This window comes from Tenrec ecaudatus, chromosome 10 (genome assembly GCF_050624435.1).
Source record: "Tenrec ecaudatus isolate mTenEca1 chromosome 10, mTenEca1.hap1, whole genome shotgun sequence".
Classification (NCBI taxonomy): Eukaryota; Metazoa; Chordata; class Mammalia; order Afrosoricida; family Tenrecidae; genus Tenrec; species Tenrec ecaudatus.
The window spans coordinates 152,402,363-152,426,705 of record NC_134539.1 but is presented as its reverse complement, the minus strand read 5'-3'; the positions used below and the strand labels follow the sequence as shown (position 1 = coordinate 152,426,705).

Here is a 24,343-nt window from a genome sequence, read left to right as displayed (position 1 = left end):
AAATGAGCAGCAGATATTAAGGGCTCAAGTAGAAGGCAAATGTTTTGAGAATGATGAGGGCAACGAATGTGCATATGTGCTTGACACAATGGATGGATGGATGGATTGTGATAAGAATTTTACGAGCCCCCAATAAAATGATTAAAAAAATAAAGAAGCGAGGTCCGTCTGATTGGGAGGAATGCTCAGAACTCACTGTTGTGCTTAAAACTCACCTGAGCTTTGATAAAGGAAGAGCAAGGAATAGAAATTTGTGATTTCCATGTTGGGCCACTGATCAGCCACACCGAACTCACCACTGGATAAAACCCAGAACGTGGCCAAGGTTAGCCTCAACCTCAGATGGGTTCCCTTGGGCAGGAAGGACCTTCAGCCTGGCCCTTGGCTATCCCCTTCCTTGCCTGCTGGCCACGGGGGTCTCTGCTTGCCCTTCATCACTCTGAGCCAAAGGTGACCGGAAAGCCCTCCCGGGGTTTTGTTTGGCCAGTGGAGGCAGGGTGGCTTTGCACAGGCACTTCCTCTGTGCCCAGGCTGCAGGGCTGGGGCTTTCTCTCCTACCTGGGCAAGGTAAGGCTGAGCGGGCGGCCTTAGAGTCCAGAGGATGGACATTGATTACAAGGGCTCATCTGCTTGTACACACTAATTAGACCAGCGAAGTGGTTGAGGACGGTAGCTGCGGACTCCGGCCCCTTATCCAACATGCGTCCATCGCCCCTGGGGTTTCGGGGCCCCAGAGCCTGCGGGGATCCCTTCTGGGGAGAGTGGTTGCTGGAGGTGGGGAGCTGCCTCCAGACATGGCTTTCCTAGGGGGTGGCTGTGGGCTCACTCTGACATCCCATCAGAGCTCCTTTGGGATGCTCCGAGGACAGCATCTTCCCTTTTCCGGTCGGGAGACTCGAAGAGCCAGGAGGCCCACTCTCAACAGAGGGACTTGACTCTGTGTGTGTGTATGTGTGTGTGTGTGTGTGTGTGTCTGCTCACAGCTGGCCCTGCCTCCACACAAATCCCTAGCCCATCTCTGGGATCCCAGTGTCCTTGGCTGCCTGGAGGGTGATGCAGAGATAGATAAGCATCTTTGCTTACTCACTCTGTCTGCTTCCCTGGAGAAGTCTCAGCTTGGTGGCAGTGGCGGTGGCGCCTGGGAGTCTCTGCCTTCAGGTGAGGTTAGTCCTAGCACTAGAGAACACGCACGCATGCACACATGCACGCACGCACACACACACCCCTGAAGCCTACCCGCTGCAGGATGGTAGGATTTCACTTCCAGAGCCTTACCTGAGGCGCCTCCTAGGACCGGCACTCGGCACAGATTCCATGACAGTGAGTTGGGTGTGGGTCCCTGGCTCTACGGCTGGCTTCCATACATAACCCTCATGATTAAAACCAGAGGGGATGCTCCCCCAGCCCCCCCCCCAGGCTCTTCCCACTGCCTCACTTTCCAACCCAAGGACTCCCACATCAGTGAGTGGAGGATGGGCCCCAGGGCGGAAGCCTCTTGGAGCCACTGAGTCAGGGGATGTGAGGTGGCACCAGCTCACGTGGCAGCAGCCAGGGGTGTCAGGAGAGACGAGGGAGGGTGGGAACGGATGCCATTTCGAATGATGGCAGGGAACCGCCTTGCATAAATACTGATGCAGCCCTGATGGATGGATGAATGCTTGGGCCAAATGCTATGCCCCCGTGGGTCCTTGTCCACCTTGAGGGACACTCAGGGAGGACATCAGGAGGAGCTGTCACAGAAGGGGGATGGAGTGGGAGGGGAGGAGGGAGAGGACGGGCAGAAAGGGAAAGGAGGGTGGACAGGAGGAGAAGCCAGCAGGGAAGTGGGTCCCGGTCCCTCCCTCGTCTCCCTCTCCTCTCCAGCCTATCGGCTGTTCTTTATCAGGTTCCCGCTCCACTTTATCCTGTGCCCGTGGTGCTGGCATTTTGTCAGTTTCCAGAACGGCTCTTCTTCGCAAAGCCAGCGGGTTTGCGCATGTAGTGAGGGACTCTTTCTCTCTACCTCTTCCTTAGGCCCAGGATCAAGCCTTATCCCTGGAAAGTCTACTCCGCCTGGTGGGAAAGAGGGTGCGCCCTGCCCCCACCCTCTCTCTAACCTCCCCTGCCCAGGAGGGCACACCCCCCTCCTTGGGCCAGGTGATAGGACTGAACGGAACCGTCCCCAGCTGAGACTGCCCCATGTGATGCCCTTCCTCCTGACTGTGTGTGCGTGTGTGTGCATGTATGAGAGAGGGAGAGAATGGTCCTCTATTGTCTGCCCTGTGGAGAGAAGGAGCCCTGAGAGCATAGTGGTCAGCAGTTTGAAACCACCAGCCGCTCCTCCAGAGAAAGATGAGGCTTTCCACTCCCATCAAGAGTGACGGTGTTGGAAACCCATGGAGGCACTTCTGCCCTGTTCTTTAGGGTCACGGTGAGCTGGCATCCCCTCAGCGGCAGCGGTTTGTAAAGAGAGAGGTGGCACACATGGTTAAGCTCTTGATGACCAACAGAAGCGCTAGAGAGCCCATTTCCTCTCCCACACAGACCAGGGGATCATCTCAGCGGCAGCTGGGCTTTTGTTGGTGGGCAGATGGAAGGAGACAGAGGGCAGGCCCGCCCAGGTCTGCCTGTATCCATGACTGGGGTCCACCCACAGCTGAGCCCCTGATGGCTGAAAGTGCCCACCCCCACCACCTTCATCCTTGACGGCCCCTTGGGGCTCTGATGGTGGCCATGGCCAAAATTCCTGCCCCCAGCTCCTGGCCAGACCCCTGAAGCTGCCCCTGGCCTCTGTGGCTACTTTCTTTCTGCAGTCTCAGCAGGATGGGTAAAAGTCTCAAGGGAGCAGCTGTCAGCTGGCCCCACTTCATGCCCCAAGATCTCAGGGGTGGGGGTGGGGAGTGGAGCTGAGCAGGTGTCTTGTCTGCACAGTGAGAGGAGCTGACTGGTCACATGCTGCCCAAATGGTGTCAGGTCAGGGGTCACTGTCCCCAGGGACTGGAGGCAGAGAGACTAGAGGCTCAGGGAAACGTGTCCTCACTGGTGACAGATGTCCCCACTCACAGACTGGAGACCTGGGGTGTTGGTGGACAGGGTGGGGGTGGGGTTGCTGACCCTCAGGGCACAGTCAACAACGTGGGGGAGGGGAGGGGAGAGAGGCCCAAAGGCCCAGGGCAGGCTCCACAACAAAGACTTCCTAATGGCTAATCCCCCTGGAGTGGTCTGCGACTCCTGACGGCCCCCCAGTGGTGTGGAGCTGAGAGGTTGAGGAACCCTGACATAGAGACAGCCCAGATTGGGGCGCAGAGTGAGGGTGGGATGGGGGAGGTGAGGCGAATCCTGTGCACCTCCCACCCGCTCAAAGGAGGCCTTCAGGAAGGGGCCCATCTCTTGGGGACAGAGACCCACTTCCCTGCCCCCACTTTGTTCCGGGCAAGGAGATAAGGGATGATAAGGGATAGTGTCCCGCTCAGCCCTGGGGGAACCCCGAAAAACCTCGCACCGCCGCCCGGAGGGTGGTTGAAAGGAATGGGTAGTGGCCGCTGGGGCTCTGAAAGGAGGGGCCCAGTCGTCAGAGGATGAGCCAGCTGGGGGGGAAAATCTGGTTCCAGGGGGCGTGGCGAGGTGGGGGTGGGGGTGGCGAGGTGGCTCCGATTGGCTGGGGCTGGGCAGGGCGGGGCCTCGATGTGCCAGGAGGCCCCTCCCCTCCCTGCCCGCAAGCAGGGACCAGAGGGGCAGTCTGCGGGGGTGCAGCCCAGCGGAGTTGGGGCCGTGCCCCTGCCAGGCCCCGCAGGCCAGCGCCACCGACGCGGAGCTAAGCCGTCGGGTCCCGCCCGCCGCGGGCCCACTGGGGCCGTGGGAGGGTGAAGCGAGCAGCTGCCGTCTTTGTGCGAATGAGACAAGGGCGCAAGAACCAGACAGCGGCTCCTGGGCGGCGCCCTGCTCGCCCACGCCCCAGCCCCCCCTCCTCACTGCGGGGGACCTGGGGGGCCGTGGGACGCCCTGCCTGGCTGGCTGGGAAGTTGCCCCCGGGGAGGGGTGTCTATAGGGAGGCATTGAAGGCATCTGCTTGCTTAAAGCCAAACTGGGCTAGGGACTGAGCCTGCTGGCCCTGAACCCCTCAGTCTTGGGTCTGGGCCCCCCTGGGCCCCAGCTGTGAGGAGGGTGCTGTCCCCAGGGCAGGTACTAGACCCTCCTTAAAGTAAACAACGGTGGAGCCCAATTAATGAAGAGTCCCTAGCACTGCACCGGCACAGAGGAGCCTGGGGAGGGGCAGGGTGAACAGGGATAGGATCTGGTGACAGCGTGAAGGATGTCACGGAGGTCACTGGACTGTTGACGAAGAAACGGTCCCAGGACATCCGTTGGATTGCTCATACGGCTACAAGGAACAAGGAGAGGAAACGGCAGTGCTAGCTAATAGTTGAGGAACCAGAAGTTCAAACCTAGTGCTTCAGTCTGTGTTTCTTGGGTCTCGTGTCATCGGGGAGGCCTCCTTAAAGGCCTTTGTAATGGACTTGGTTCCTCTGTCACCCAGGGTACTGTTCGGGGCTTGCCTGGGTCCCTGGAACTTACAGCACCAATCCTAGCAGCCTACTCTACTGCCCACTTTGAAGACCAGCCCAGCCCGAGGGGCAGCTGAGAGGGAGAGGGACTGTCCTAAGCTGGCTGGAAGACCAACTTCCCTGGATGTTGCGTTTGGCTGTGACCACCTTGGGTACCACCTTGAAGGGGCAGAGAACCCCAGAGCTGGGTCCAGAGTGATGGGACCCACATTTTACACATGAGGAAATCAATGTAGGGGGTGGGGAGAGGGCTACTGAGTCCCAGAGCTAGCCAAGAGGCCACTGCCTGATGCGTTTTCTGCAAGACCTCTTCCAACACCAAGGGCAAGCTGGGTTGCTGGCCCCCTGCTCCCCTGGGGGTATCTGGGGTCACTTCTCTCCACCATCCAAGCCTCTGCCCATCAGCACCCGGCTGCCAAGGAGACCCAGAGTAGAGCCTCGGCCTGCGCTCAAGGAGGATGAGGTCAGACCATTACTGGGCTGGAGGTAAATAATTCATGGCACCCCTGGGAGCAGGGGCAGCTGCTTCCTGGAGGGGCCACTGCCGGGCGGCGGAGGAGACAGCAGACAGGAAATCAAGTCCGGACACCGCACCTGGGCTTGACTTTAGCATGACCTTCCAAGGCTGGAGAAAGTGCTACCCTCCTGGAGAAGAGGCTGGGGGGGGGGGTGGGTGGGCGGGTGGTGGGGGGTCGCTAACTTGCTAGCTGTGTGACGGTGGGTGGTTCTTGCTGTTACATGAGCTCTGCGCCCAGGGGGCTAAGGAGGAATCGTGGGTCCATTGGAATGCTGGCCAGGACCGCAGTGGTTATTGACCAGCCCCTGGTCCCTCCTGCCTCCGACCCTACAGCATCGTGTAGGTGTGTGTGTCTGTGTGTGTGTGTGTGCGTGTGCAGGTGGGGGTGTGTGTGGCTTGGGTGTGTGTGTGTGTGCTGGCCTCTGGCCGTGGCTGCTTCAGAATGAACCATGGCTGGACAGCCCCCTTCTCCCGGAGCCAGTCTCCAAGAACACGGTTCGCTGGCATCAATCAGCCTGTGCTGGTCTGGAGAGAAAGAGGACTGGGTTTAAAAAAAAAAAAGGCTATTTCTAATAAATGCCAGGGAAATTCTTAAGAACACACAGGGATTCGATGGAAGGCATCCTCCTGCAGATGAGCATCCCCACCCCACCCTGAAAAAATGGCAGCCAGACTCACTGCCATCAGGTCACTTCTGACTCAGAGCCGCCCTAGAGACCGGCGACCCTAGAGGACATCCATTCACCATCTCTACAGCAAAACTGGCCCTGTGGGTTTCTGAGACTGGGACTCTTTAATGGGAGTAGAAACCTCTGTCTTGCTCTGAAAGGAATGGCCCTTCCTGCTGAGAAGGTAGTTTAATTCTGTTAAAAGTTCAAACTGCTTGGCTGCCAGCAGGGGCAGGAGGTGTGACATTGACCCAGGTGTGGTCCTGCTGTTAGCTCAGTGAGTCACAACCTATTCATTTCTCACTTGTTCGAGGTGAGGAATCTGGATGGCCTCCACCCCTGTCCTCCCCAAAGATACAATGCTCTCCCCTGCTCCTGCAGAGGCCCAATTAAGTGGGGTCCTGGGAAATTCTGGATCTGAGCCAGTCCTGCACCCCTCCTCCCACAGACCTCCTGAGGCTGTGGTAAACAAAGCCTGCATGCCACTTGGGGCCCCTCCAGCTGCCTGGCACTCCTGTGAAATCACCATCCAGAAAAGCACGATGGTGCCTCCATTGGGGTACATGATCTTGGGAGTGGGGAGGCTGAGGTGACCCAGCCACCTGCTCTCCCCTACCTCCCAGGGGGTAATAATGCTCCATTCATGGAAGGAACCAGCCAGCCAACAGAGGCTGGTGGAAGGAGGGCTCATACTCAGGGGCCCAGCCTGTCTATCTGTTTGCTCTGGGGAAATGCTCCTTGATAAAGAGAGTGCTGGGGGCAGGAGGGTGGTTTGGAGAGCTACAGGGGGATTCTGGGAACCGCCCCCTCCACCACACACACACACACACACACACCTCACCACCACCACTACCCCGATAGCTGCCGATGCCCTTCCTCTATTGAGCCACCCAGAGGTGACGCTGCGCTGAGCCCAAGCCCCAGGAACCCCAATCAGGTAAGTTGGTTGTCTCACATCATCTGGGTCCGACTGGGAATCAGGGACAGGATGTTCAGGGGGCCCCTTCCTCCCAGGGGTCTCGAGCTTCCCACACGGCTGCCTTTGGTGGCCAGCACCCAATGGGTCCCCAGGCTGGCACCCTCCTCCAGCAAGAGCTCCGGGAGGTAGCTCATCAGCATCCACTGTCCTGAGTGAAATAGAAACACCTATCTTCCCACCTCGCCAAGGGGCCCATCCCCAGACCCACACCTGTCTTGGGACAAGCCAGAGCCCACACTGTCTGGTCCAGACCTCTGAGGCTACAGCTCTGACCTTCTCTGGGCTCCTGGGTCAAGATGCTCACCCCCAAGTCCCCCAGGTTCCAGGCAGCCATAGCGGGTGCGGTGCCGTACTCAACAAGACATCACACTTGGGGTGTTTCAAGGGCATTTATTTAAATCTATACCTGCCTCAGAGGCTTCAGCTAGAAGGTCCATGCCCCCCTGGCAATACCCCGAACCCCAAATGCCACTGCGGTCTGAAAACTCCCCGAATGCCTTGGTGGGGGTCTCTGTGAGGTAGTGCCAGGCGAAGAGAGGCTCTCGGCTTGGAATCAGTGTAGCAGCCCGTGCCCAGGTGGGGAGGGGCCATCGGCAGCGTAGAGCAGGGGGGCTGGCCCTGGCTGGTGCATGGGGCCCAGGCTCGTAGAAGGCACAGGGGCAGGCACCTGAAACACCAAAGGGCTCAGACCCTGGCCCCAGGTCCCAAGGTCAAGTGACGTGTCCTGCTCAGGAGCCTTCCACAGGGCTGGGATCAGGTGGCCCTGAGCCAAGAGTCGCAGAGAAGATCCACCGGCCGGGAAGAAGCCAGCGCCGGTCCCCAAGTCAAGAAAGGGGAGGCTGAGGCAGGTGGTCCACAGGTGGGAGGACAGCCATCAGGAGCACCAAACCTGGGGACGCTCCTGTCGCCACGGAGCGGCTAGCAGGAGTGGCCAGGATTCTAGGGTGCCAAGTGGGGATGGGGCCGCAGGCTGGGGGTCTCCCTGGCCAGCTCCCTCCTGCAGCCTCAGTCACGTGGACCCCCAGAGAGATGGGGCTGGGCCCTTCTCAGGCCCCCACCCTGTCCACTGCTTCAGACCGGTGGTCTCGGTCCCTCCCAACTTCAGTGACAAGGCGCTGGGCCCTGGCCAGCCTGGGCCCGGAGGGAGGAGGGCGTGTCAGGCGGCGTGTAGTTCGGGGAGGACAGCTACCATCTCGTTATACTTTGCGGGGACTGATCCTAGAGTAACCAGAAAGAACAAGAGTCAAAGGGGGCCCATGGGCTAAGGCTTTCAGGGGGCTTTCAGTCTCCAGGGGGGCCAGGGCAATAGGACATGGGATGAGAGGTATGGGAGCTGGCTTATTCTCTTTCCACAGAAACCTCCACCCTCCCTTCACTTTGCAAACTGAGTCAGAAAACAGCTCCTGACCAGTTAGGGAGCAGCATTCCCAAGCTCTAGAGGGACAAACTCCTGGACAGGCTCAGCCACCCCCTCCACAGAGCCTGGAGCCAGTGTCCAGAGCTCAGGACACTGCTGGCCCCTCCAAGTGACTCCCGGGTCAGTGTGGCTCCAGCCCAGACCCTTGGCCCCTCCAGAGGGGGCTGAGTAGGAAGCCGACTAGTCTTGAGAAAACCGGTTCAGTCCTGGTTTGGCCATTCCCACAATGAAGCGGCCTCTTAAGAGGCAGAGGTACCTGCAGAGCTGACGCCCCACCCTCACCCCCACCCTGGCTCCTTCTCATCCTGAAACGGTACTTCTGGGATTTCGACTCCAGGAAAGAGGAGGGGACGGGCCCGCCCTGGGTCCCTCTCAGAAGCAGTCCCAACGTCTAACGCCAAGCTTCTGCAGAAATACTGTCTGCAAACTCATGGCCCTGGGGCGGAGCCGACACACAGCACCCCCACAGGACAGACTGGAACTGCCCAGCCGGGCTCCGTGCCTGGCCGGCCCCGGACCCCTCAGTGAAGCAGCAGGCATGTCTTAAATGCCGGCCATCTGGGGCCAGGTGCTTCAACTGCTGCGCCATCCGGGCTCTTTGCTTTGTCCACTGTGTCTCGCTGGGTGCTCAGGTCAGCCCTTTCAGAAGTAGATCGCCAGGTCCTTCTTCCGAGGGACTGCATGGATTTGCATTACAGCGACACACCCACCACAGCCAGGTCCTCTCCCACCCAGAATAGGCGGCCAGAATGGACGGCCTCTTCTTTCTCTCAAGGAGCAGAAGGTGGGCTTGAACTGCTGACTTTGGGGTTAGCAGCAAGTGTTTGACCGGCGGCTCCTGCTTCACTGAAAGTACCCAGTCTTTAGTACTGCCTGCGAGTGAAACCCATCGAGGCCCGACTGGCTCCCCTGCTCACCTTTGTCAGGTGGTGCTGATTTCTAAGCCATGCCCCCCATTGTCCCCCAGACTGCACACCATGATTGGACAGCGCAGAGCAGAAAGAAAGCAGACCCCCCAACCATCTTTCCCCGCCAGAGGAGCTGAAATTAGGCAGTACTGATTTCCTCAACCCCTCGCCCAGGCACTGGACCCACAGGCCCTGCCTGACCACCGGTGACAAATCGGTGGGCTCCAGGCTTCTCTGGCGGGGAGGTGCCAGCACCAGGGGGCAGGGCAGGGGCGGGGATTTCCCCCGAGAGCAGAGGTGGAGAGTCACCGGGAACCCAGAGCCCAGGCCAGAAATGACATTCCCAGAGAAGGGTGAAATCAAACAGAAGCGCGTTTATTAGGCCTCCTTGATCCTCACAGAGGAGCGAGACCCAGGACAGGGTGCCTGTGACATCTCTCCAGGTTGCAGGAGTCTCTCTGAACCGTCCAGAGACGTGTGGGCCCCGGCTGGCCACCCCATCGAGAACACTGTTTGGTTGGAACGTGGGCGGCCGGTGTGGCCGTGGCATAAAGCCAGGCCTCCCGGCTCCACAAACACTGAGGAGTGGGTGGGGGGCACCCAGGACACCCACTTGCACAGTGACCGTCTCTGAGTCAGCAGGGGGCTGGTGGGGCCAAAAGACAAGGAATCCAGGGCCCGGTCCCCAAGTCTTCCCCCTCTTCTCCGCCCCCACGCACACCTGCCCCCCTCCACCCCCACTCAGTCCCACACCAAGTAGGGGTTTCTGAACACCTGCGATGTCTTGCTGTCTTTGGGTGGGGGCGCCGCCTGGTGGCTCTGTGCGGCGTACACGTCTTCAGCCCGAAGAGTCGAGTTGGCACTGCCCACCACCTGGCTGTTGGCGGTGGCCCTCGGGAGGATGACGTCGTAGGTGCCCTCAGACTAGAAGGGAGAACAGGCGGCCTCACAGTCAGGGGGGCTGGGAACACAGCACTGCTTCCTGCAGGCTGGGACTTGCCAGCTCCCCCCACCTGTCCCCTCTGGGTCAGCCCCAACTGGCCGGCTGGGCTGGATGACGGGGGTCTCTGGACGCAGAGGGCTGCTCTCTATTCCCCTCCCCACCTCCAAGTCTTTTAGAGAGGGCTGCGCTTGGTCACAGCCTGAGGACCCTGGCACCTCTGGCGGCCTGGGAGGGTATCCTTTTCTCACGCCCTCCCACCCCCGCCCTTTGCTCTCCCGTCCTTGGGGAAACTCACTGCCATCAGGCCTGGTGATCACCCAGAATCCCCGTGACTGGCTTTCCCGGCCCAGGAGACTCCTCCCTCCATTAGTCTCTGGGCGGGCCCACAGTTCCTCTCTGGGGTCTGGATGGGCCAGTCCAGTGTGCACTTGATCCCAAGTTCTCTGGCTATAAGCCAGTCCTGATGCTGGGTGGGGGAGGGGAGTGAGGAGGGTGCTTTGGTCCATGTCCCAGCCCATCCTGGAGGGAAGGTGAATTCCTGCCCATCCCTCTAGGGGAAAGCTCTGGACACTAGGGCCCCCAGCAGCCTTGGGTCTAATCAGACCCAGGTGGGGATCCCTGCACCTGGGGTCGACCCCTCCCGCCAACCCCTCGAAGCTCAAGGACCAGCTAGATCAGGGCTGGGGACCTTTTTCTCTGCCATGGGCCATCTGTACATTGATAGCATCCCTCTTGGTCCCCCATTGCCGTACGTCTAATCAGCTCGGCCCTATGTAGTGGTTACACTTGGGGCTGCGATCCCCATGGTCAGCAGTTCGAGACCACCAGCAGCTCCTCGGGAGAAAGACTGGGATTTCTATAACCATCAACAGTTACCGTCCTGGAACCCCATGGGGGAGAGGCTGCTGTGAGCCGGCATCGACTGGGTGGCAGTGAGTTTGGGTTTGTGACGTGACGGCTGACACGGCCTCTCTGTCTTTGGTGTGGCGTGGAGTGTTAGCCGGGATTGAGGATTTCTCAGCCCTGATAAGGCCCGGGGGGGCGGGGGACGGGGAGGTGGGGTGGCTGGACATTCCCACCCAATCTAGATCCTGGGGGTTCCCTGACTTATTTGGCCTACCGCCCCCTTTCCCAAAGCACCCCTGCCCCTGACAAGTATAAACGTCTGTTCTCTAGCCCCTCGGCCACAGTAGATGTAGGAATCGCCCACTTTGGGACTCGCTGCTGTCCCGAAAGGCGGGCTTTGAACCAGTTCACCCCAGCCCAACACCCTCCAGCCCCAGACAGACTGGACCAGGGCCTCCCTTTCAACAAGATCGCATATAGACACCCCACCCCCAGCTCTCCAGACAGTCCTCTGGGGCTCTAGTTCAAAGGTGGCCCTGGCTCACAGGGACCAATTGTGAACCCTGAAGTCCAAAGGCCTGCACAGAGGGGTGCTAGAGGCCCGCCTGGTAGCAGGGTTTCCCATTCAGTGGATCTGGGGTGGAGAGTTGGGAGGCTGGACACTGTGCACTTTGAACAAGTTCCCAGGTGGTCCTGATGCCGGATTGGGAGGTCTGGGCACACAGGGCTCCAAGAAACGGCTGTCAGTTCAGAACATATCCCCCGAAACAGGACTCCACCCAGGTGAGGGTGCCCTGGCTGCCCCAGACTGTGCTTATTAAGCTATCTCCCACCCCAGGCGGCACAGCTTCTGGCCAAGGCGAGCACCCCCACCTGGCAGCAGGCGCAGGCCGGGGCAGCTGCAGTGTTAGGAATGGAAGTTTCAGATTCCCTTGCTCATCCTGACCCCCCCTTCTTCCCCACCCCTGGGGCTCATGGAGGGGGGGTGAGAAAGCCACCCTGCTGACCTCCCTCCTTCCTGTTCCCAGCGCCCTGCCAAGGCGGGTCGCTGACCTCTCCCTGCAGCTAGCACGAGTGCCAGCCCCGGGGCAGGAGCATATATGGAGTGAACCGGGCCCATGGGCTTCCGGTTCCCACCCGCCTCCCTGGATGAAGGAACATCTGGTTTCCAGAATTCAGGGCAGGTAAAAGGTTAGGGCAGCTGGCAGCTGTAGGGTCAGAGGTCCTTCCTGAGACAACTAAGCCTGAGGCTTCAGGACCACCCCAGTTCTGCCCTGTCCATTCTGGGGGCATCAAGAATGACACCTGGACAGGCTGCCCAGTCCCCTAGGGCTCCCCTTCTCTGTACCAGCCCAGCTGCTGGGAGGCTCCAAGACTTGGCGTGGATTCCACCACAAAAGAGCTAGAGGGGTGGATTCACCAATGCTGAGGGAAAGGTCCCAGGCCCCCCTGGGGTCTATGCACCCAGTGGACAAGTCCTGCCTTCTCCCCACCACCTCCGCCCCCAGGCCCACACCAGCCCTTGCCCTCACTGATCTCAGCAGGGCCCCAGGCTCTGAGGATCACTCACCGGGCCTTTGTGCATCAGGGCCATCTCAGTGGGCTGGTACAGGCTGGTCAGCAGCTGCCCGTTGTATCCACTGTACGGTGACACCGGCCTCTTGGCTGGAAGCAAGCACAGGAGTGGTTTCAGGATGCCTGGGCCCTCCAAGGCCACCTCCACGTCCCACAGCCCAAGCAGCAGGGGACTTGGGGTGCAGGGGTGAGTGGTCAGGCTAGCCCTGGAGGGACAGCTAACCCAGGGAGGGAGTCACACCAGGGGTGGCCAGGGCGGCTGGCTACAGGACCAGGTTACGGGCAAGTGAGCCTCCTTGCCTTGGCAAAGCAGAAAACAAAGAGAGAGCATAGCCTGGCCTGCTGCCCCCCACCTCCCTCAGGCTGCCCTACAGGGCAGCACCCCCAAACCCCACAGCCCAGAAAGGCTCCACTCAACAATTTCCCTATCTGAATCTGCCCTCTAGGGCCAGAGGTCAGCTGCCTTCCAAGATGGCCCTCCAGCTGCTGAGTGATGGGATATATACACAGCTGGGGGAGGGGGTGTCTTGGGCCTGCCCACCTTCCTGGAGCAGAGCTGGGTATGGGGTCCCCTCAAGGAACTTCTCCCCAAACTGATACCAAGGGCTCAAGTAGAAAGAAAATGTTTTGAAAATGATGATGGCCAACATAGGTACAAATGTGCTTGACACAATGGATGGATGGATGGATGGATGGATGGATGGATGGATGGATGGATGGATGGACTGTGATAAGAGCTGTAAGAACCCCCAATAAAATGATTTAAAAAGAACCTCTCCCCAAAGCACCGGATGCTCATCTGTCTGGGGGTCCTCTAGCAGATCTCCAGGACAATCTCCAGCCCCTAGAACAATGCCCTGTCCCTGCAGGGGCTGGTTTTCTGCTGGGCACTGCCAGGCGTCTGGGCCAGCCCCGGGGGCCCGGCAGTGCTGGGAGACCACAACGTACACCAGGCTTAAGTGCTGAAGTGCTGGGCGCCCAGCTCACTATTGATTTTTCCATTTAGAGAGAGAAAAAAACAACAAACTAACTCAGGGCCCCAGAAGTGTTTGCATTGGGAACACAAAGACTGAAGACTGTTTGCCTTTGATAAACAGGCAGTGGGGACGGGGGTGGGGGAGCTGCAGCTCTCCCCGCCCCCTCCTGCTGGCTTCTGCTGCCTCCCTGGGTCCTTCCCCCCCAAACAGAAGCAGCAGTGGGGGCTGGCACTCAGCGCAAGTGGCTAAAGACCCAGAGCCTGAGAGAACAGGGCTCCCCCTTCCCTGACTGCCATGATTCTAGAACTTCACCGCGCGTGAAGGCAGGAAGTTCTGATTGTGGAACGACCCACCCTCGCTCCCAACACCCCCTTCCTAGCAGTTAAGAGTGTTAAGCCCCCAGATATCTTGATCAACCATCTGGGAAACAGGCCAGGGCTCTGGGCTTCGCCACCGTGGCCACCAGGGGCCAGTCAAGTGACAGCCTCAGGAAGAGGCCAGGTACAGAATGGGGGATGTAGTCGTTGCTCAGCAAATACTCACGGCCATCAAGTGGACCCCGACTTCCAGCGATGCTCTAGGGCAGAGCAGAGCTGTCCCTGTGGGATTATGAGACTGCCTCTCTTTACCGGAGAAGAAAGCCTCTTCTTTCTCCCGCAGAGCGGCTGGCGGCTCCAAAGGCTGACTCGGTGGTTACGGGCCCAACATGTCACCCTACTACACCATCAGGGCAGTGGTGAGAGTCAGCGGATTCAGGAGCCAGAGAAAATGGCCAGTGTCTCCTGCTGCCCCCCCCCCCCCCGCCGAGTGGGGGGTGGAGCCTGGAGCTGGTGCGGGCTGGGCAGCTTCCCTTCCAGCTCAGGTTACCAAAACCCTGCAGCTGGCTGGCCACTGGGCTCTCCAGGGCAGCCCTGTCCCATGAGGTGGGGAGCTTTGGGACCAGCCAGAAGCGGGTGCTGCTGAAATCCACAAGCCACAACGTGAGCGCTTGTGTTTTAATGGCCAAAGCTCGTTTTCAAAGCAAACGAGGATAACTACAGATGTGTATGTAAAGCAAAAAAAAGTTCTGAAAAGACTGCTCACTACACTCACAGCTGTCCAGTGGATCCTGACTCAGAGCAACACTATGGAACAGAGTAGAACTCCCAACTCCTGCCCGTGGGTTTCTGCGGCTGTAAACCTTCCCCGGAGTAGAAAGCCTCTTCTTTCTCTTGAGGAGCGGCTGGTGGGTTTGAACTGCTGACTTTGCGGTTAGTAGCTCAACATGCCACCAGGGACACAAACAAGGGGAAACCGCAGTCAAGAGCTATTAGTTCTGGGGCTCAACTGCGATCACTTGGATAAGGAGAGAGAGAGACACCATGCATGTGTGTGCTCACGTGTGGGAAATTGTGCTGTATCTATAATGTCTGAATGTGTACAATACAAACATACTCAGGGTCTACAAGAATCCGGAAACACAATCTCTAGAATATAGGGACCTTAAGACAGAAAACCTTGCGGCATGACAAGCCATACCACCCAGATGACTGTTCTCGAAAATCTTGCATTTGGCTCCAAACCCCAGCTCCCTGGCCTGCAGACAAGGACATGGGGGTAGAGGCAGAGTCCCCCGCAGCCTACCTGAGGCTGGCTCATCCATGGAAAACGCTTTGTTCTCCACAAACATGCTCTGGCCCGTCTGCTCTTTCAGGATGGTCTCGTAGCCCACGCCCCGGGTGGGGTACATGTCCCCTTGGTAGCTCTGCTCTGGGCTGGCCTTGGTCAGCTGGGAGATCTCGGGGATGACATAAAAGAGGAGGAAGGTCCAGGCATTGGCGGCCAGGGCGATGGCCAGCGTGGGGTCGTCCCAAGTGGGCCTGTTGTGCTGCCGGTTGCCGTAGGTGTACATGACGATCCACACCACCCAGATGGCGATGGAGATGGCCGTGGTGAGCAACACGAAGACCCCGTGCTTCCGCCAGCGCTTGAAGCGGCCACACAGGGCGGGCCAGGCCCCCAGGAAGGCCCCCAGCAGCAGCAGCATGACGTAGATGAGGGCCATGACAAAGTCCATGTTGGCGATGGCGCAGGCCGAGCCCGCCACCCAGCCCGCACTGCCGTTGCCCAGAGAGCTGCCGTCGTTGGCCGGGCCCCGCACCAGGGTGATGATCAGCCACTCGGTGTTGATGATCACCTCCACCAGGGTCAGCAGCAACGCCACTGTGAAGATCACCCAGCCCTGGGGCCCGTGGTTCTTCCGGGACAGGGAGTTGAGGGCGACGACGTGGGCCAGCAGGCAGGAGAAACAGATGGCAAACAAGACCCCGAAGAGGAAACGCCGGGAGGCACAGGTGGAGAAGTCGGGCTTCACCACGCAGGCGAACACAAGGCAGAAGAGGCCCAGCGTGCCCAGCAGGAAGAACACCTGGGTTCCCAGGAGGCTCCGCTTCTTGGTGTCCTGCACGAAGGGAAGGCTGGCCACCAGGATGATGGTGAGCACAAACGTGGTGACCACGCCTGCCCCGGCCACGGCCTCCAGGATGATGCCCCAGGCCTCGGAGCGGTCACACAGGTTGTAGTAGAGGGGGTTGAGGTCAGGGCCACAGCCGGGAGGGACCTGGAGCTGGGCCTGGGCTGCCGAGAGGAAGCAGGGCAGTCCCACGAACATCAGCAGGGCTGTGTGGACGGCCATCCTGGCTCACGGACCAGGCTCCCGCTGGGTCCTTAAAGAAAGGGCAGCAGGAGACATAGCGATCGGTCCTCCGGACCAGACTCTACCAACCCAAGGCTGCAGCTTCCCCCGCCCTGCCCTGGCTGGGGAGGAGACTGGTTGGGCGCCATACTGACAGCACAGAGTGTTCAATGCCCTCTTCTTCCCCTCCCCCTCCCTCCAGTCCCGGGCCAATCCCTGAGCACCTGTCCTCAAAAATCAAGCAGGCCACCACCCCCTAGTCTAGCCCTTCCTCTCTGTCGTGGGCCTCCCAGAGTCCGAAAGATCCAGGTGCTATGCCTTCAATCTCTGACCCTGCTCGGCCCAAGTCCATGCCCACTCAACTAGCCATCCCTCCCTGGGATCATGCACCCAACAAGTCTTTAGCAAGCACCTGTGGCCGGGTTGGAGGAGTCCTGGTGGTGCCCTGCTTAAGCACTCAGCTGCAAACCCCAAGGTTGGTGGTTCAAACCCGCTGGCTCCTCCTTGGGAAAAAGAGGAGGCCTGTCTGCTTCCGTAAGGTCCGACAGCCTTGGGGACGCTAGGAAGCAGCTCTGCTCTGTCCTGCAGGGCCGCTCTGGCTTGTCATCGACTGGAAGGCCACGGATTTGGTGTGGTTCCGGTGGTAGCAGGGGTGACCTGTGGCCTGGGGAAACAAAGGCTTGGTTGGAATGTTCCAATGTTCGATTGTACCATTTCCATATGAATCCCACCTCCCACCCCTCCATTTCCCCACTTCCTGTGCCCACACTCCTCTTCAAAACCCAAGATCCTTTGTCAGGCAGGGCAGCTGGCCTCAAGGACAAAGTAAAGGATGCGCCCTCCCCCGCCCCCCAAGCTTCGAGGATATAATGCAGATATTCTCCTAGGAGGCATCGGCATTTTAAAAGCAAGACCCCCAAGGAATTCATCTTCTTCAGCAGCCCTTAATGCACTGTAGCCAGAAGACAGAAGACCGACCCTGCATTTACACCAGGAGGGTAACTCCTGCTCAGTCCCATATGACCACGACCACCCCCACCCCACCCCACCCCCACGCAGGGATGCCCTCCCCCAGACAAATGCTCTCCTCAGCACAGGAAGAAAGACAGACCACCCCCTCCATACCAGGCAGCTCAGAGGTGGAGGTAAAGAGCTACATAATGCAAGAGACGGGAAATTGAAAACCAAATCAATGAGTTTTCCAACCAAGGGCTTTATAATTACTTGGAGGAAACCGTTATTAAAAAAAATAATTAAAAAATAAAAACAGACTCTCTCACTCACTCACTCTCTCACTCATTCACTCTCCCAAACTCACTCACTCCACTCACCCTCCCACTAACTCCCTAACTCTCTCACTCTCCACTCACTCACTCACTTTCTCACTCTCTCACTAACTCACTCTCTCACTCACTCACTAACTCACTCACTCACCCTCCCACTAACTCCCTAACCACTCACTAAAAAAAGAGAGAAAAAATAAAAAATAATAAAAACAATAACGAGGTCTCAAGAAGCAGGTCAAACATGGCAGAGGGGTATGACATGGGGCTTTGCCACTCGACTTCTTCCCCTCAGGAACGCTCAGAAAGGTGGTCACCCAGGTAACGGAGCACAAAAAACGGCCCATCTCTGTCCGTAAATGACACGTAGGCGAATCCGATGGCGACCCGATACAGAGTTCTGAGACTACAAGTCTCATGGGAGCCGACAGCAGCATCTTGGTGCCGAGGAGCAAGCGGCTAGTGGGCCTGGACTCCTGATCTCCCCCTCACCTACAGCACCACCGCTGCTACTGAAAGTTTCTACCGAAAGGAAATAAAATTCATGAAGGGGCAACCAACGTGCCTGAGACCGTGTGGCTAGGTGCTGTTGGGCCACCGTTGAACTAAGGAACAGAACTGCCTCCCCAGGGTTTTCCTGGCTGTCATCTTGCTTCTTAAGGTGATGTATCATTTTGTTGTACACCGCAAAATGTACGCCAATTCAACTGTTTCTACACGTCCGACTCAGTGGCACTGGGGACACGGCTCACCCTCCAAAGGTGCCAACGTAATCTGTCTGGCTACGCTGCCCGTACGACCCCACGCCAAACACCAACTGCCCCCCCGCCGGCCTTGAGTGGATTCTGACTCACAGGGACAGAGCGGAGCTGCCCCTTGGGTTTGTTTCCCAGGCCGCTAGTCTTTACGGAGCAGGCAGCTTCGTTCCTCTCCCTGGTGGTCTGTTCGAACCACCGGCCTTGCAGTTGGCAGCCTGACAAGTAACTTGTTTCGCCACCTCGGTTCCTTTGGATTCCAAACACACGACTCTTTAAAAAACAAACACAAAATTCTCGATTCTCCTCATAGAGACTCTTTAGGACACGCTAAACCTGCCCCAGGGGCGTTCTGAGACTTTATGGGATTAGAAAGTCTCATCTTTCTCCCGTGGAGCAAGGAGTGGTTTCGAACCGCTAACCTTGTGGTTTGCAGTGCAAAGTGTAACCCACTACAATTCCTCTAAGTTGGCTGGAATCTTTATGGGAACAGATCCCTAAGCCTCTGGGTAGCTGCAAGCAGACTGGTCTTTCTGTTTAGCAAACAAACACTTAATCACTAGGCCACCAGGGGCGTTTATCAATCCGCAAAGCCCTTTTATAGATTCCAGATACTCCTTGAAAATATTTCAGGTATTTGGCCTTCCCAACAGAGCCAGGGGGCACAGTTAGATCACTAGATAAAAATGAGGAGGTTCATCCAGCGGTGCCTCCGACTAAAAGCCTGGTGCGAGGATCTGCCTCGGAAAACCGCCCCCTCCCGCCTCCAGCAGCTGGCAGCCATAGACAATGGCACCTTGAGCCGCCTCCGCTTCTAGCCACCAACTGGCTTTCCTCAAACACCACCTACCGTGACGGCATGATGCATTCACTCATGCCACTGCACCCACCAGCGAGGCGCCCTGCACTGCCCATGGGCAGGTGAGTCTCCTCCACCCTGGGATTCAAATAATCTCTTGGCAGGGACCTCCAGTGAGCGGAGATCAATAGTGCTGAAAAGAGAAGTCCTAATGGAAGGATCCTATTGAACTGTGGTGGGTGGGAGAGGGGAGATCCTTTCTGGGTGCCAGCGTATGCGGGACCACCCATCTGATAGTGTGTCATACTGGGGGAGGGGCTTGTGTGCTACTGTCATTCCAGAACCTATGCCGCCAATATCTCAGATACCAGCAGGGGCACACACAGACTAGGAAGAAAGGACCGGCAAACGCTGGAGCCGATGGCCCTGAAGTCATCTTTACACCTGAGACCAAGACCGCCCCGTTGTCTTCTTAACCACGAAGAGGAACAGCCCAGGCTCCTGAGGACATCTAAAATCCAATAGGGCAGAGCGGGCGAGACTATGGAACGTCACAGCAGAAGAATGCACAAAAAACACACCTGGGGTGGGAGGGGGCGTTTTCAGGGACAGGGGGGTGAGGCCTTGCTTCTAAACCAGGGAAAAAACAGCTGCTGAAGAAGAGTCTCTGACCCATGAGGACCATGTCTTTTCAGAGTAGAAGGGCGAACGGCTGGGCTGGCGATGGTAGGGACCTCGGAGAAGTCCCCTGTCTGAGCACTTCGGGGGAACAGCCAGGGCCGTGCTTCAAGAGGTGAGGCCGACACAGGCACGGGCAACCGCTTTGCTGGAGCCCCGTCCACCCTGATTCACTGATCGCCGAGGCCAAAGGTAAGGAAGGGCACGGTGTCCAATAAATAAGGGGCCTCAGGGAGCCCTGGAGGCGGAGTGGCTTCGATCCGCAAAATGAACGACCTCGTCGGACGTAGTGGGAAAGAATGCCAAAGCTGCAGATGCAAAGCTGATCACAGATAAACGGTCAGGCCAGGTCCTGTTGGTGCTGACAGCTCCCATTCGCTCGCTCTTCTTGGACCCATCTTGACCTAGAACCACTGCTAGCTTCCTGGAGGGTGTAACTTACGCACACACCCCTCTCACTGCCAGTCTCAGCTCAGAGACCCTCCCCACAGGACAGAGCAGAACGGCCCCTGTGGGCCTTCAATTCTGTCAAGCGTTACACAACAGAAAAACCTCAACTCTCTCCCTTGGGCAGTTGGTGGGTTTGAGCTCACCTTGTGGCTAGCAGCCCAACGTATAAACCTCTATGCCGCTACTAACAAGAGGTTGGCTGTTCAAATCTTCCCCCCACCCCCGGAAGTGCAAAGTCCAGGTAATCATCCTTCAAAAGAACACCACCATTGAAAACCCAGTAGAGGGAGCACCTACCAGGACACCATGGGTCAGAATCAACTTGCCGAGGGACCTTCCCAGCCTCACTCTACTCCCTCAAGCCTGCGAGGTCCGGTCAGGCCCACCCCCTCACCAGCTTCTCTCCTGGGCCTTACCCTTCAAGTCCAGCCTCTGCCCTCAACCTCCATCAGTGTGGGACCTCCCAGGGGAAGACTAAGCCTCGCTGCTCTCCAACTGGCCTGAAAGTGACCAGCCTCAGAAGAAAACAGCCCAGTCCCATTCTGAAGGGTCGCCTCCCTCTGGCTCCCCGAAAAAGTGGAGCTGTGGATGGGGAGAGAGGAAGACTCAGGAGAGGGGAATGCGCCAGCTGGACCCAGCTCCTGTCCCCTGCCTGGGACAGGGCTTCTCAGAAGCCAGCAGGAGGGGTAATGAGCAGGCTTAGCTATATCCACCAGCCAGCTAAAGACCCTTAGTTACACTAGCTAAACACTCACTAACAGCCAACCAAAAGGCTTGTGGTTTGACACCCTGAGAAACTGACTACCTGCTTCCAGAAAGATTCCACAAGAAAGCCAACCAACCCCTCCAGGGCAGTGCTGCGCTAACACTTGGGATGGCCATGAGTCTGACTGGACACCCAACAACAGCAAGGTCTGGATGAGAGGGGCACATCTCGGCTGGGGGCCTCGTCCTCCTCCCTTCTCGGGGGGGGGGGGGTCCCCGGAGCCTGCACTTGTTGGCAGTGAGGTTTTGGAGGGTGGGGAATAAGGCGGGGATCTGGAGTCCCCCCTCCCACCCGTGCCTGGCACCCTGCCTTAAACATACTCCTCCTCTGAATCCTTTCTTCGCCCACCTCTTTCATTCACAAAGCGTACTCTCTGGCCTTGGGGTTCTCGGTGGAGCCCAGGAGGGGCTTGGACACCCACGGTCACACACAGATGACCCAACCCAGCCTTAGGTTATTCTCTGGGCAGAAGGGCCCTTTGGCGTCACGTCCCTCCAATCCGTAGGGCCAGCAAGGATTTTTCAACACCTGGGACATAGGCCTTTCCCCAAACTTAGCCACCCTGCCCCTTCTCTGAGCCAGCTCTGGTCTGAGGCTGCCCAGATCAGTTCCTGAATCCCCCTCCTCCCTTTCTGGCCCCTCAAGAGTGGGGTGGATACAGAGGCCCTGGTGAGCTCAGGCTCTGAGGCAGAGAAGCCAAACCTCAACCAAACGGCAGCACTGGGGGGGCCATGTGTGCACAGCCTGTCTTGAGCAGCGGCTCCCCTTTACCAGAGCCCCCATCATCCACAGGCCAGGCGGAGAAACACAACCCTCCCTGTTTCTCCCCTGTCCTCCACACTCCTGCCCTCCACACTCCTGCCCTTGGGGCTCCATCCAGGAAGTGGGCATGGGTTTGAAAGCATAACATCTGGTCTGTTTCCCTGGGAAGTGGGGGCCATTTGGTGTCCCGGGGGTGGAGAGAAATAGCACCTAAGCATCCTCCCCCTCCCCCAACTGGCCACCCCTCCGCAGCACCTTGAAGGCTGATGCATGGTCACAGGCCATCTGCCTCCTCCTTCACTCCCAGGCGCTTCCCCGGGCCCCATGTCCAGAGGCTTCTGGGACAGTAAGAGGGGTAACTGCGAAGCTGCCACAGTGGCCAGGCTGGAAGGTGGAGGGGGCCAGGTGACCTCTGGGAGACTTCCAGACCAAGAGTGGGATGAGGTCCCAGGGACTGCTCTGGAATGCGCCCCCTCCCCCATCCGCACTCCCGCCACCAACCACGTTTTGGGCCCTCCTGGGAGAACCCTCCTCCAGAGAACCAAAGCTACGCTGTGGGACCAGGATCCTGAGGTTTGGGAAACAAATTGAGTTTTTCCGGGGGAGGGGGGGTGTGAATAAAAATGCAGGCCTAGGTAAGGGTGGCGGGGTGCTGCCCGGCCCCAACGGCTCCAAGAAGGCACTGGAAGAGGGGGTCGGGAATCCAGAGTAGGCTGCCAGGGACAGACAATTTGCTCATCTGAGATTCCAAAGTTTGCCGCACGGAGCCTCTCGCCCCGCACCCAACTCCTCTCTCGCCACAGCTCGCCGCTTCCCCAGGGCGCCGGAACAGAGAGAGTAGCGGCGCCGGCCACTTCTTTCCTCCACTTCCTCTGACCACGGGGGCCTGCTCTCCGATTCCACAGCTCGGAGGACGCCGGCCCGCAAGTCGCCACTGACCGCGGGGCGCTCACGGAGAGCAGAAGTGGAGGGGGGACCTCTGGGTGACCCCGAGGGTAGAGTCCTTCCCCCTGCCCCCCCCCTACCTCGGAGCCTCAGCGCCCGGCTGGATCCCCAGCCCGCTCCGTTTGGAAACTTTTGGCGACCCGGCGGAGTTGGCGCGGTGTCCCCAGCGCCCCGACTCCGATCTCACACACACACACCCCACCCCCAGGCCTCTGCCCTCGCCCTCTGGCCGCCCGCCCGCCCCGACCCTGCCCCGCGGCGGAGGGGAGGGAGCGAGGCGCGGGAAGGCAGCCCTTACCTGGGACGCGCCGCCTGGCCGGCTCCGACGCAGGGCTGGGGCCAACTCCAGCCCCCGCGGGGCGCGTGCTAGGAGGGGGGCGGGACTGGGCGTGGGGCTCACGGCCAAGGCCTAGCCCTGGCTTGGCGGGGCCCGGGTGGGGGCTCGGGCGCCGGGCCTGCCGCTCTCCGGGGCCCGCTGAGCTGCCGCGCGCACTCCACTGGCCGGCCTCCGCGCCTGTCCTCTCCCCCGCGATCGCCCCGCTCAGCCGAGGGTGGGCCGGCGCCTGCATCACCGTGACATCACCTCTTTTCAGGGCGCTTATCGGCGTTCGCCGCGCGCCAGGTATGTGCCACGGGTTGACCGGGTAACAAAGCCCGCCCGCCCAGCCCCCGGGGACTCACCGCCTGGCCGGCCGAGGCGCACTTCGGGCGGGGAGGGAGCTCGGAGTTGCGGCGGAGCTGCTGGGTGGGTTGTTGTGTTTACTGCCACGCCCCCGCGCGTCGGCGCGCGCGTACTCACGCGCACTCACTTTCGGGACACCGCTGCCTCCGGAAAGCGGTTTGGGGTACAGCCCAGCACGCCCCGCGGGTAGCAGCTCCCTTCCCGCAGCGCGCGCGCGCGGACAGGCCCACGCGGCGGGGCGATCTTGGCCTGTGTCCCCTTCGCCCTGACTCGCCCGCGGAAAGCACACGCCGGCTGCAGTTCGCTGCTCCGGACGGGAGCGAGCCCCACCTTCTTTGTCACGCCTTCTGCAACCCCTTTCCTCGAGCTGAGTGCCCGCCCCTGGCACGCGCGGTGCCCCCCCAGGCCCCAAGCGCGCGTGGGAACTCCGCCGCGCGCGCCCCTCACGTTCAGGTCCGACTGCCCCGCGCCAGGTTGCCCGCGATCGCTGCCATTGCGGCCCAGCCCGTGCGCTCTCCTCCCCGCGTCCCTGTTCCGACTGCTCCTAAGGAGCCTTCCGGGCCTGGTTCCCCGAGTTAGGATTGAACGAGGCCCCCAAGACCTGCGCGCCACCCCCTCTCCCTCCCCCTCCCGCGGCCGAACTTTTCCCCAAGTTCGATCTCCGCCTGGGCCCAGCGGACTCCACCCGGGTTCCAAGCCCCGCACCCCCGACCCCGAAGGATCAGCTGCGGGCACCCCCCTTCCCCTCCGACTCCGCTCAAGTGGGGAAGGGACGCCGGGCTGGGACCGCTCCAGTACCGTAAACAAGAGGAGCCGCGCGGGCCGCCTTCCTCCCGTCCCCTCCCCCGCCCCACGGGGCCCAGCCAGGGGTGAGCTGGGCGGCCCAGGGCTCCGCGAGGCCCCACCAGCGAGCGCAGGAACCCCGGAGGGACCCTGGCGCACCGAGCGAGAAGCAGTTGTTGGGCCTGGCCGGGTCCTGCGGGACGTGGAGAGAGAGCCGGGCGCGGGTCCCCGGGGTGCCCGGCCTCGTGATGGAGCCCAGTTGCCTGGGGGATCGCCAGCCGTGCGCTACTAAGCCTTCGGCGGTGTGGCTCAGCGGCCGGGCGTATTGTGCTGGGCCCGAGCGGCCGCGGGGGGGAGGGGAGACTGTCGGTGACCAACTAGGTGGGGAGGAA

General features: G+C 59.6%; 1 protein-coding gene across 1 annotated transcript; it reads right to left on the bottom strand.

The window, feature by feature from the left end:
* Nucleotides 1-9,774: 9,774 nt before the first annotated feature.
* GPRC5C (G protein-coupled receptor class C group 5 member C) lies at nt 9,775-22,983 on the bottom strand. The gene is made up of 5 exons (XM_075559437.1): nt 22,785-22,983; nt 16,461-16,712; nt 14,998-16,079; nt 12,393-12,487; nt 9,775-9,957 (listed from the first exon to the last, which is right to left on the bottom strand). The coding sequence occupies exons 3-5, from the start codon at nt 16,046-16,048 to the stop codon at nt 9,775-9,777; spliced, it is 1,329 nt and encodes a 442-aa protein (XP_075415552.1). The 5' UTR covers nt 16,049-16,079; nt 16,461-16,712; nt 22,785-22,983.
* Nucleotides 22,984-24,343: the final 1,360 nt, after the last annotated feature.